The 12,739-nt window shown below is 37.6% G+C and overlaps 1 protein-coding gene across 1 annotated transcript in view; it reads left to right on the forward strand.

Moving 5' to 3' along the window:
- The first annotated feature begins 1,197 nt into the window (after nt 1–1,197).
- Nucleotides 1,198–12,739, forward strand: part of LOC139849366 (uncharacterized) — a 45,698-nt gene continuing 34,156 nt past the window's right edge. Inside the window, exons 1-6 of the mRNA XM_071839025.1 lie at nt 1,198–1,561; nt 1,619–2,135; nt 2,229–2,377; nt 2,452–3,161; nt 3,528–3,663; nt 3,781–5,702. Coding sequence (XP_071695126.1) covers nt 1,198–1,561; nt 1,619–2,135; nt 2,229–2,377; nt 2,452–3,161; nt 3,528–3,663; nt 3,781–5,702 — 3,798 coding nt within the window. The remainder of the gene's footprint in view (nt 1,562–1,618; nt 2,136–2,228; nt 2,378–2,451; nt 3,162–3,527; nt 3,664–3,780; nt 5,703–12,739) is intronic.

The following is a 12,739-nucleotide window of genomic DNA, read 5'->3' on the forward strand; positions in this document are numbered from 1 at the left end:
TTTTGTCCCGTTTAAGTTGTTAATATGTAAAGGGCTAAAGTATTATGTAACATGACTCGTGACAAAAGTTAGACCGAATGGTTGGGTTGACACGTGATTTTAAAATAATACGACATACAATGTTATATACATTTTAAGTGTTTGGTCAAGCGTAAAATATTTAAGTCAACTCGTTATTTCTTTTAAAACATATTTTAAAGTCCATTAGTCACTTTAAAAGTATTTGGACATTTATAATTAATAAGTCAGTTAAAACGGTTTCTTAAAATATGCATAAGAGTAACCTATCCATGGAGGTCTCGTGGGCGCATTATTGTGACACTGATAATGTGGCATCGACCGTAGCGATGTATTTGTTTATATCTGCGGCGTCTCCTTTTGATTACCCGGTAGTTGGTACGAGCTCATTATTATTATATTTTGATAGGAGGTGTATGGATCGATCCTAGGATTTTGTTTTGACGGTGTACGTTCATCGTAGTGTCATACGAAACGTCACCGATATGGATGATTAGTATAGTAGCTACCATATGATTTCATTTTGATACTTTGTACATATTTGTTTTGACTCTTAGTGCATTATTTTATGAAATTTGCATCATGACATATGGTATTGTGGATCTATACATATTCGCACTTTATTTTGCAACTAAGTTATTTTGAAAATAAGTTCATTTTGAAATTAAATTTTTGCATGTCATACTATACTCCGTTCTTTGTTATATCCGTTCACTGGGCTTTGGCTCAGTCGTATTCTTTGTTTTCCTTCTTATACGACAGGTAATCAAGGGGGCGTCGGGAACGAGGGAAGAGTGTAGAGTGGAGTGAACTTAGCACCTTGCCTTAGAGATTTTCTTCAAGATTTAGTAGCTTATTTTGGTTTAGTAGTACTTTTGAATAAGTTTGTCAACTTTGGTTTGAACTATGGTTTGAATTCGAATAAGAATAATGCTCATTTATCTTTTAAGTTACCTTTATTTATATGTATTGGCATTCGTAAGATTAGGGTCTTTACAGATGGTATCAGAGCTTAGGTTCTTTACTGTAGAAACTTTAGTCCTAAGTTATGGCCTGTGAGATTTGGGTAGACTTTTGGGTTAGGATTTTCCTTCCGCTATATTATTCTAATTCCACTTTGAATATTCTCTTTTATTCTTCATACTAATCATAACCGTTATATCCTCATCTCGTTCTTAGATGGCACCGAAAAGAAAAGGAATGTCTGAGGAAGAAGTAGAAAACAAGATTAGCCAAACTATCAGGAATTTGATACCCAACATTGTAGCTCAAGCTATTGACGCGATGCGTAAGAAAGGTGGCGAGACTTTTAAGCATGAAGAAGAGGATGAATATAAGGAAGATAAAACTGTAACGGGAGATGCTATTCATGTTTGGCTAGGATGGTTTCAAAAACAACGTCCTTTGTCATTCAGCACTGCTAGTACTCCTGTTGAAGCTGAGAATTGGATCACTCACATTGAGAAGATTTACCGAGTGCTTGGTTGTGAAGAGAGATTTTGGGTTCCATTGGCTGTTTATAAACTAGAGGGGGATGCTCAGCGTTGGTGGATTGCTTTGAGATAAGCGAAAGGGGGTATCGAATTTGAGGATTCATTAGATTGGGTCAATTTCAAGGAGTTGTTTTTCCGTCAGTACTTTTCTGAGGCGGAGAACGAGGCTGTGATTCGGGAGTATGCGAATATTAAGCAAGGGAATGATGAGTCTATTAATGATTTCACTAAGAGGTTTTTGAGAGTTGTGGGTTTGATTGGGGCTGCTGCGGGGTCTGCTGAGGACCAAGCCCGTAAGTATAAATGGGATGTTCTTGGGCGCTACCGCTCAAAAATGATTAATCTGAAATGTTTCGATGTCGCTGAGGCAGCCGATTATGCTCGGAATTTGGAGATGGAGCGAGCCGAGTATTTGGCTACTAAAAATGATGATGGTAAGAACAAGAGGGTTAAGATTGCACAACCACTACGATCTGTGCCTGCACCGATTACCAAACAGGGTCAACAATCTGGGAACCAAGGGTATCGTAGTAATAATTGGAATAATAGAGGAAATCAGCAAAGGAGTGACAGCGGGCCAAATAATAATAACCGTGGTCAACTACAAGTGTACCGTCCCCAAGGGTAGCAAAGGAGTAATGGAAGTGGTGGTGTTAATGCCAATGCACCTTGTGGGACTTGTGGAAAGAATCATCCGGGAAGAGTTTGTTATCGTAGTGCGGGTTCATGTTTTGCTTGTGGAGAGGTTGGTCACTTAGCTAAGGATTGTAAGAATCCTAGACCTGGGTTTGTTCCAAGGGTTCCTCCGCCAGCTCCTGGTGGACGCGTCTTTGCCATGATTGTTGCTCAGGCTGCTGACGCTACAGGTATATTTCGATCCCTATTCATTTTAAAAATATTTCCTTCGAGTTATTTGTTCATTCATTCTTGATGTTATTAGGTACTATTACTGGTCATGTATTTGTACACCATCGCGCCCTCTTCATTCTGTTTGATTCTGGCTCTACGCACTCGATTGTGTCTGTTAAGAGCTCGAAATATTTGAAAGTGTCTCCAACTTGGTTGTCTACTCCATTTACGATCTCTACCCCAATGGGTAGTGTTGAAACTATAGATCGCGTGTATCAAAACTGCCATTTGGAATTCAATGATTGCATGTTTCCTGCAAATCTCTTTCGTATGACCATGCATGACTTTGACATTATTCTTGGCATGGATTGGTTATCTCGCCATCATGCGAATATCGATTGTTATTCTAAGAGGATTTTGTTTGGAAATCATTCTATACCCGATTGTTTCTTTAATGGCGATCTTCCTGTAAAGTCTATCAAGGTTATCTCAGCGCTTAAGGCGCAAAAGCTCATTTCACATGGTTATTTAGCTTCAATTCAGAATTTGTCTATCGAGAGTCCTTCACTTGAAAATATCGATGTTGTTCGAGAGTTTCCCGATGTATTTCCTGACAAATTACAGGGTTTGCCTCCAGTTCGTGAAGTTGAATTTTCGATTGATTTGATTCCGGGTTCCCAACCGATATCAAAAGCTCCTTATCGTATGGCACCACTCGAGTTGCAAGAACTCAAGGAGCAATTGCAAGAGTTGATAGATTGTGGTTTTATTCGGCCAAGTGTGTCACCTTGGGGTGCGCCGGTTTTATTTGTTAAGAAGAAGGATGGTAGCATGAGACTTTGCATTGGTTATCGCGAGTTAAATCGTATTACTATTCGAAACCATTATCCGCTTCCACGTATTGATGATTTTTTTGATTAACTTCAAGGTTCAAAGTATTTTTCTAAAATCGATCTTAGGTCTGGGTATCATCAGCTCCGTGTTAAAGAAGAAGATATCCCTAAGACTGCTTTCCGCACTCGTTATGGGCACTATGAGTTTTTAGTGATGCTGTTTGGATTAACTAATGCTCCTGCGGTTTTCATGGATCTAATGAACCGTGTGTTCCATGAGTATTTGGATAAGTTTGTGATCGTATTCATTGATGATATCTTGGTATTCTCAAAGAGTAAAGAAGAACATGAGAATCATCTTCGTGTTGTACTTGAAACCCTCCGAAGTAAGAAATTGTTTGCGAAGTTCTCTAAATGTGAATTATGGTTGCAAAGAGTTGCCTTTCTGGGTCATGTTGTATCGGCTGAGGGTATAATGATGGATCCAGCGAAAATTGAGGCTATTATAAATTGGTCAAGACCTACTTCTGTTGTTGAGGTTCGAAGTTTTCTTGGTTTAGCTGGTTATTATTGACGATTTGTTGAAGGTTTTTCGACGATTGCTTTGCCGCTTACCAAGTTATTGAGGAAAGGGGAAAATTTTGTGTGGACCGAGGAACGACAAAAGAGTTTCGATGAGTTAAAGAAAAGACTTGTATCAGCTCCTATTCTTGCATTGCCATCAGGGAGTGGGGGTTTTCAAATCTATAGTGATGCTTCTAAGCATGGTTTGGGTTGCGTTTTGATGCAGCATGGTAAGGTAATTGCTTATGCCTCGAGGCAGTTGAAACCCTATGAGGTTAATTACCCTACTCATGATTTGGAGTTAGCTGTTGTGATCTTTGCGTTGAAAATATGGAGGCATTATCTTTACGGAGAAACTTGTCATATTTTCACCGATCACAAGAGTCTCAAATACATATTCACGCAAAAAGAGATAAATATGAGACAACGAAGGTGGCTCGAGTTATTGAAGGATTATGATGCAAACATTCAATACCATCCTGGAAAAGCGAATGTGGTAGCCGACGCATTGAGTAGAAAGTCATTTGGTAGTATCTCATGTTTGGTTACTCACATTCGAGAATTCGAAAGACTTGATATGGGATTGAGTAAAAGAGGAGCATCGGGGATGTTGGCAAATCTAAAATTCGAGTCTGATTTAATTACTAGAATAAAAGGGGCTCAATTGGATGATGGTGATTTGTGGACAGTGTTTCAAAATTTGGAAGAGGGTAAAGTGAAAGAGTTCAGAGAAGATGATGATGGGGTTATTTGGTGTGGGAATCGATTATGTGTTCCTAATGATGATGCTATTCATGAGGCTCTGTTGTCTGAGGCTCACAGCTCACCTTTTTCTATACATCCTGGTTCGACCAAAATGTATCAGGATTTAAAGCAGCACTTTTGGTGGAGTGGTATGAAGAAAGATGTTGCTAGATATGTTGGGAAGTGCCTTACTTGTCAACAAGTAAAGATCGAGCACCAACGTGCTAGTGGTTTGTTACAGCCTTTGGACATTCCCGTGTGGAAGTGGGATGATATCTCAATGGATTTCATCTGTGGTTTACCAAAGACTGTGAAAAGGCATGATGCTATTTGGGTGGTGATTGATAGATTAACCAAATCGGCACATTTCTTGCCCATTCGTATGGATTATTCGGTAAGTAAGCTATCCGAGCTTTTTCAGCAGGAAATTGTGAGATTACACGGGGTTCCTTCTTCCATCATATCCGATCATGATCCTCGGTTTACATCTAGATTTTGGAAGGGGTTACACAAAGCTTGGGGTACGCAATTGAAGCTTAGTACTGCTTTTCATCCACAAACTGATGGACAGTCTGAGCGTACAATACATATCTTGGAAGATATGCTTCGAGCTTGTGCCCTAGATTGGAAGGGAAATTGGGATGAGTATTTATGTTTGGTGGAATTCGCCTATAATAATAGTTGGCAGGCAAGTATCGGTATGGCGCCATTTGAGATGCTTTATGGTCGAAAGTGTAGAGCGCCAGTTTGTTGGAATGAAGCGGGTGAAAAATTGATTGAAGGACCTAAGTTGGTTAGAGTGACTAATGAAAAGGTCGCTATAGCTACGAATCGACTGAAGGAAGCCCAATCGAGACAGAAAGTGTATGCCGATAAACACCGACGTTCGTTAGAGTTTGTGGTTGGTGATAAGGTGTTTTTAAAGGTGTCACCTTGGAAGGGTATACGATGTTTTGGTTTGAAAGGAAAGCTCAGTCCTCGATATATTGGACCGTTTGAGATATTTGATCGAGTTGGTGAAGTATCTTATCGTTTAGCATTACCGCCACAGTTATCTCATGTTCATAACGTATTTCACGTATCTCAGTTGCGGGGTTACAACTATCATCCATTGCACGTGGTGCAATATCCTTTTTCTGAAATTCGAGCTGATCTTTCTTATGTTGAAGAGCCCGAAGCTATCATAGAACGCGAGGAGAGAGTAACTCGTAAAAGCTCCACCCCTTTTGTTAAATTTCAATGGAAGAATCATCCTGCTAGCGAGGCCACTTGGGAACTCGAGGAAACCATGCGGGCCGAGCACCCTCATTTGTTTGCTACTTGGTACGTTTTCAATTCTATAACTTCTTTCAATTTCGAGGACGAAATTTTTTTTTTAAGTAGGTGGAGATGTAATATCCTATAAAACTAAAACAATATAAAACACATAATTAATGTTTATTCACTTACTACTTACGAATTATTATAGCTCAAATTTAAATAAATAAGAAATGTAAGACTAATACATAAGTGATTAGTAGTATAAGTAAAATTAGTAAATTATTTAACATAACATCTTAGCTAGTAATTGTAAGGTACGTAAAATATAAATGGTACAAACTTAACTTGAAAAGATACTAGAAGTATATTAGTTAAGGCTAACAAGTACTTGTCACTTGTACTAATATGGAAACTTAATTACATAATTCAACACTTCAACACTAACTGATAGATAGAAATCCATCGGTCCCATAGGAATTTGTTTGGCCACAATAAATGAAAGGGATATGTGAGTCATACATTAAAATTATATATATCCTATATGCATATAGTTTGACCCTCTGTTTGCTAAGACAAAAGAAATGAAGTGATCATCAACCAACTTGATAGTTTATTTATTTTATATTTTCTCTACAATCTATCATAATTTGAAGAGCAAGAGAATAGAAAATTTAAAGAAGATACAAAGTGTTTGCGGGTCTATTTTCGGTCCTAACTCAATCACGTTTTAAAGGTAACCACTAATCATCCTCCTTATTATTGATGTATAAATTTTATTGGCTATCTTAATCAACTTATTGGTTTAGATTGACTACATATCACTTTGATTATAATGAAGATGAGTTGTTAAGATTTTGGGTACAAATGAGTATCTTTTGTAAATATTGTCTTGCGCAAATTGTAGACATATATCTAATAATGGAGTATTCAAAAATCTCTATGTAACTTGTACATCAAATCTATATAACATGAATGAATTTAAATGCACAATTTTGTGCTACTGATTATGTTTTTTTCTTAAATATTAAAATTAGTATATTTAAAAATTATAACTAATGAGAATGGGATTTAGAAATGGATATGACAGAGAGTTAGAAAATGGGACTCAACATGTCCCATGTGTTTTGATCGACTACAAGAATATCATGTAACCATTATTAATGTTAACTCATAAATCATTATAAAACGTAATTTACTAAACAATGAATTTAAATGTGAAACAATAATATAAACTTAGGTGGATATATATTTGTGAAATATGGGATAGAGATTGATGTTTGGAGCCCATATTTTTGATTAACATATAACCTTAAAATATGTAAGTTACTAATAATTTCGAAAATGATTGTCATAATAATATATGATAACATAAGTATATCATTAATATAAGATACATGAAAGTATTTAAATAAAAGTAAAGTTATAATGTAAGGATATTACATACTCCCTACTTGAATGTATTTTGTGCTTATACGTGCGTGTTCATTAGATTCGGCTCGGTGAACGCATACCTTGGTGGTGTTTGGTTGTCCTTGGAATTTCATCATTCAACATAAGGTACGAATATTCTAGGTGGTTTTAAGATCGCTTCGGTAAATCTTTCCTCTCAAAACTTTGTTTCGAATCGTATAATTATTATTGTATGACATGCTTGTTTAAAATGTTTGTTTATTAGTCTTTGAAATGTGTTATGTGTTCCTCATTTTGATGTACTAACGAGGTTGCTAATTATGTTTGTTAATTGAGGAATCATAATACTTTGGTGTTTGTAAATTGTGCCAAAACCGTGTCTTAAAACCTCAACCAAAACAGTCTAGAATTCAGCCCAAAATTCAGCTCAGTAACTGTCGTGAATTAGCCTGAAACTGTCGCAAAACATGCTGAAACTGTCACTAAACATTCCAGAAAGTGTCGCTAAAAGTCAGTCCCGAAACTGCTGTAATTTCAGTCCCTAAAACAGTCCCGGACAACCCGAAAACAGCCCCGAAAAGGTTGGAAACATCCCGGTAAAGAATATGTGTGTGTGTGTGACGAGTGGTACGGTGATTCGTATCGAGTGTCCCTCATTCTACGTGGCTTTACATGTCCCGTTTTGTCCCGTTTAAGTTGTTAATATGTAAAGGGCTAAAGTATTATGTAACATGACTCGTGACAAAAGTTAGACCGAATGGTTGGGTTGACACGTGATTTTAAAATAATACGACATACAATGTTATATACATTTTAAGTGTTTGGTCAAGCGTAAAATATTTAAGTCAACTCGTTATTTCTTTTAAAACATATTTTAAAGTCCATTAGTCACTTTAAAAGTATTTGGACATTTATAATTAATAAGTCAGTTAAAACGGTTTCTTAAAATATGCATAAGAGTAACCTATCCATGGAGGTCCCGTGGGCACATTATTGTGACACCGATAATGTGGCATCGACCGTAGCGATGTATTTGTTTATATCTGCGGCGTCTCCTTTTGATTACCCGGTAGTTGGTACGAGCTCATTATTATTATATTTTGATAGGAGGCGTATGGATCGATCCTAGGATTTTGTTTTGACGGTGTACGTTCATCGTAGTGTCATACGAAACGTCACCGATATGGATGATTAGTGGAGTAGCTACCATATGATTTGATTTTGATACTTTGTACATATTTGTTTTGACTCTTAGTGCATTATTTTATGAAATTTGCATCATGACATATGGTATTGTGGATCTATACATATTCACACTTTGTTTTGCAACTAAGTTATTTTGAAAATAAGTTCGTTTTGAAATTAAATTTTTGCATGTCATACTATACTCCGTTCTTTGTTATATCCGTTCACTGGGCTTTGGCTCAGTCGTATTCTTTGTTTTCCTTCTTATACGACAGGTAATCAAGGGGGCGTCAGGAACGAGGGAAGAGTGTAGAGTGGAGTGAACTTAGCACCTTGCCTTAGAGATTTCCTTCAAGATTTAGTAGCTTATTTTGGTTTAGTAGTACTTTTGAATAAGTTTGTCAACTTTGGTTTGAACTATGGTTTGAATTCGAATAAGAATAACGCTCATTTATCTTTTAAGTTACCTTTATTTATATGTATTGGCATTCGTAAGATTAGGGTCTTTACATATACATAAGGCCTGAGCCATGTCTAGTAGAGACATGTGGCGCATCGAACCTCCTAACAAAAATCTAATAAAAGTTCGATCGGTTAAAGTAGCTACCCGATCATTTATTTCTATACTACACAATAATTCTTCACACCATACTTTATATACAGGTCTACGCATGTTGAATAATCGTACCCAATCGTTAAAAGTAGAATTACCATACCTCTGTGTAAGTAATTCTCTAATCCGTTCGCCTAATCCTACGGCTTCTAACGGTTCCCATTCTATTACCCTAGGTACTTCAACAGCTTTAGAATGAAGAGTGTGCAAGCTCCTTTGGTATTTTGGATAATCTATCCAACATCTGTCTAATCTCAAGTTCGGGTGCAAATCTTCCACGTGCATATCTGAAAATGTCATAACTGGATGAGGTATATCTTGTTTGTAATAGTTATCAACATCCTGTTGTTCCGCATTCTCAGGAGGAGCAATGCGAGCTTGGGATGAAGATTCACCCCTTTCAGTCTGCAAAACACATCAAACACAATTTTTGTGCATCCAAATATGTATTAGTGTCAGCAAAATCATCAATCAAAATAATTACAATGACATGTTCAATTTATATCAAACTTATGCTCATTTTCATATTTTTATCAAATCTACACTTTTTCAAATAAAGACAAATCCATTATTAAGACGAATCATCTCATCAACACTGATAAAGACGGCGAAGATAACGAATTCATACCCATAGAAGTGGGCATGATACACCCATGGAAAGCTGGACAACGGAGGAAGGCAGAAGTATTAGAAGATTGGGAAGAACAATTAATATCTTTTCCTTTTATGTGTAACACAAATCCATCCGATGGTCTAGTAGTTATAGAAGCGCGAGTTGCTAATTGCTTAATACGCAACATTTACACTGGCACAGGAGCTGGAGCAGACATTATGTATGAACATTGCTTCATACAGCTACCCAAAGATGTACAAGAAAAAATGAAGGAAACATATGTGCTGTTGGCAAGTTTTACAAGTGAGCCGTCCTGGTCTGAAGGAAGTATTTTGCTTGACGTAACCTTGGGTAAGTCACCTCTAAGATGCACAGCCAACATTGAGTTCTTGGTGGTTAAAGCAAATTCACAGTACAACATAATTTTGGGAAGAACTGCTTTAATGACGTTTGGAGCTGTAACGTCAACTGTACATGGTATGATGAAGTTTCCAACGATAGGCGGAGTAGCAACGTTATATGCAGAACAGCAGAAGTCAATTGAGTGTTCCCAAGTAACAAAGGCAGTAATTAAGCCAATCATACACGATGATGGGTCAATTTCACCAAATCTTAAATTTCCAGATCAGAAAATCATAATTGGGCACACGTTGTCCGCCGAATGTAAAGAAAAATTATACAATATTTTGACAACAAATCTAGACGTTTTTGCATGGCAGCCGTCTGATATGACCGGTGTTCCAAGGGCAATTGCAGAGCATAGGCTGAACGTGAATCCCAACATATATCCTGTTTGTCAGAAAAAGCGTGACATGGCGCCAGAAAGAAGCAAATTCCTCCGTGATGAGGTATGAAGTTTGGTGGATGCTGGGATCTTGCGAGAGGTCAAATATCAAACATGGGTAGCTAATCCGGTCATGGGTAGGAAGCCGGACAACTCATGGCGGATGTGTGTGGATTTCACGGATATCAATAAAGCATGTCCAAAGGACAATTATCCTTTACCTGAAATTGATTGGAAGGTTGAATCATTGGCAGGATATCGATTCAAATGTTTCCTAGATGCTGCTAAGGGATATCATCAAATCCCAATGGCTTTAAAAGATGAAGACAAAACGGCTTTTCACACGACGGAAGGCATATTCTGTTACATGAAAATGCCTTTTGGTTTGAAGAATGCAGGATCAACATATCAACGACTTATTGATATGGCATTTAAGGATCAAATTGGGCGAAACTTAGAAGCTTATGTTGATGACATTGTCATCAAAAGTCATACTGAAGAAAAGATGTTACGAGATATACAGGAAACTTTTGCATCTCTACGAAAAATTAACATGAAATTAAATCCCAAGAAGTGCACGTTTGATGTAGAAGAAGGAAAATTCTTAGGTCATATTGTAACAGAACGTGGAATTAAAGCTAATCCTAAGAAAATTCAAGCAATTGAAGATATGAAGTCACCAACTAGCAAAAAGGATGTTCAGCGTCTGCATGGATGTCTAGCAGCATTAACAAGATTCTTGTCTAGAGCAGCTGAAAAGTCACTTCCATTCATGAAGGTGTTAAAGGGCTGTTTAAATAAAAAAGATTTTGTGTGGACGGCGGAAGCAGAAAATGCATTCCAAGATATCAAGCAGTTGTTAAAAACATTACCTACATTAACAGCACCAAAAGAGGGGGAAACCCTAATTTTATATTTAGCTTTCTCAAAGGAAGCAATAAGTTCTGTCCTAATTGCAGAACGGAACGGCGTGCAAATGCCTATATATTTTGTTAGCAAGGTGTTGCAGCTTAGTGAAACAAATTATCCACCACTTCACCGCATGGTTTATGCCCTTGTGCATACTGCACGACGTTTACGAAGATATTTTCAAGGTCATCCCATCTTGGTGTTAACAGATCAACCATTGAAGCAAATACTCCAGCGTCCAGAATCATCTGGCCGTTTAGCAAAATGGGCCATCGAGTTGGGGGAGTATGAAATCAATTTTGCTCCCCGAAATGCAGTTAAAGGACAAATTTTGGCAGATTTCCTCTTGGAGACAAATGAAAAAGTAGAGTATGACAACAAAGTGGAACCATCACAGCATGAGTAGGAGTTACACACTGATGGGGCATCCAGTGAAGAGGGAACAGGTGCAGGGCTAGTTTTAACAAGTCCAGACGGTGAAGAGTACACTTATGCATTGAAATTCTGTTTTTATGCTTCAAACAATGAAGCCGAGTATGAGGCATTACTCTCCGGCCTCCGCATAGCGGTAGAAATGGGGATAACAAATTTACGAGCATATGTTGGTTCTCAAATTGTCGCCCATCAGGTTAATGGAACGTTCGATGCAAGGGATACATCCATGAGGCAATATGTAAAGTTGGTGGTAGCAATTTCAAAGAAATTTGATAACCTTGAAGTCGTGCAAATCCCTCGAAATAAGAACAAGAAAGCTGACGTCTTGAGCAAGTTAGCTACTTTAACCTTCGATCATTTTCACAAACGAGTGTTGGTTAAAGAACTTAAGGAGAAATCAATACATGGAAAACCAATTATTGCAATAGTTGAAGAAGCTAAGGAAACTTGGATGACTCCGTATTTGAGATATTTGCATGACGGCTGGTTACCTGTTGATAAGGCGGAAGCAAGAAGAATAAGAGTGACTGCACCAACGTATGAGATTGTTAGTGGTGTCCTTTATCGAAAGTCATACAATGGTCCATTGTTAAGATGTTTAACCGATGATGAAGCGATAAAAGTGGTCAAAGAAATGCATAAAGGAGTTTGTTCTCAACACTCCGGTTTCTGTACTGTGGCATCACGGATCATGCGACAAGGGTATTTTTGGCCTTCCCTTTATCGGGATGTCGCAGAAATCATAAAAACATGTGAGAATTGTCAGAGGCATGGTACAATTCAATGTCTTCCAAAGTATGATTTGATACCGGTGTCATCCGCTTGGCCGTTCTGTAAATGGGCTATTGATATTGTGGGGCCATTCAATAGGAGCACTGGTAATGCTAAGTTCTTGGTGGTAGCGATCGATTTTTTCACAAAATGGGTTGAATCAAAGGCTTTAGCAAAAATCACAGGAGAAAATGTCAAAAAGTTTGTTTGGCATGATATTGTATGCCGTTATGGGGTGCCAAATGAAATAGTCAGCGA

The sequence above is a fragment of the Rutidosis leptorrhynchoides genome, chromosome 5, assembly GCF_046630445.1.
Source record: "Rutidosis leptorrhynchoides isolate AG116_Rl617_1_P2 chromosome 5, CSIRO_AGI_Rlap_v1, whole genome shotgun sequence".
Lineage (NCBI taxonomy): Eukaryota > Viridiplantae > Streptophyta > Magnoliopsida > Asterales > Asteraceae > Rutidosis > Rutidosis leptorrhynchoides.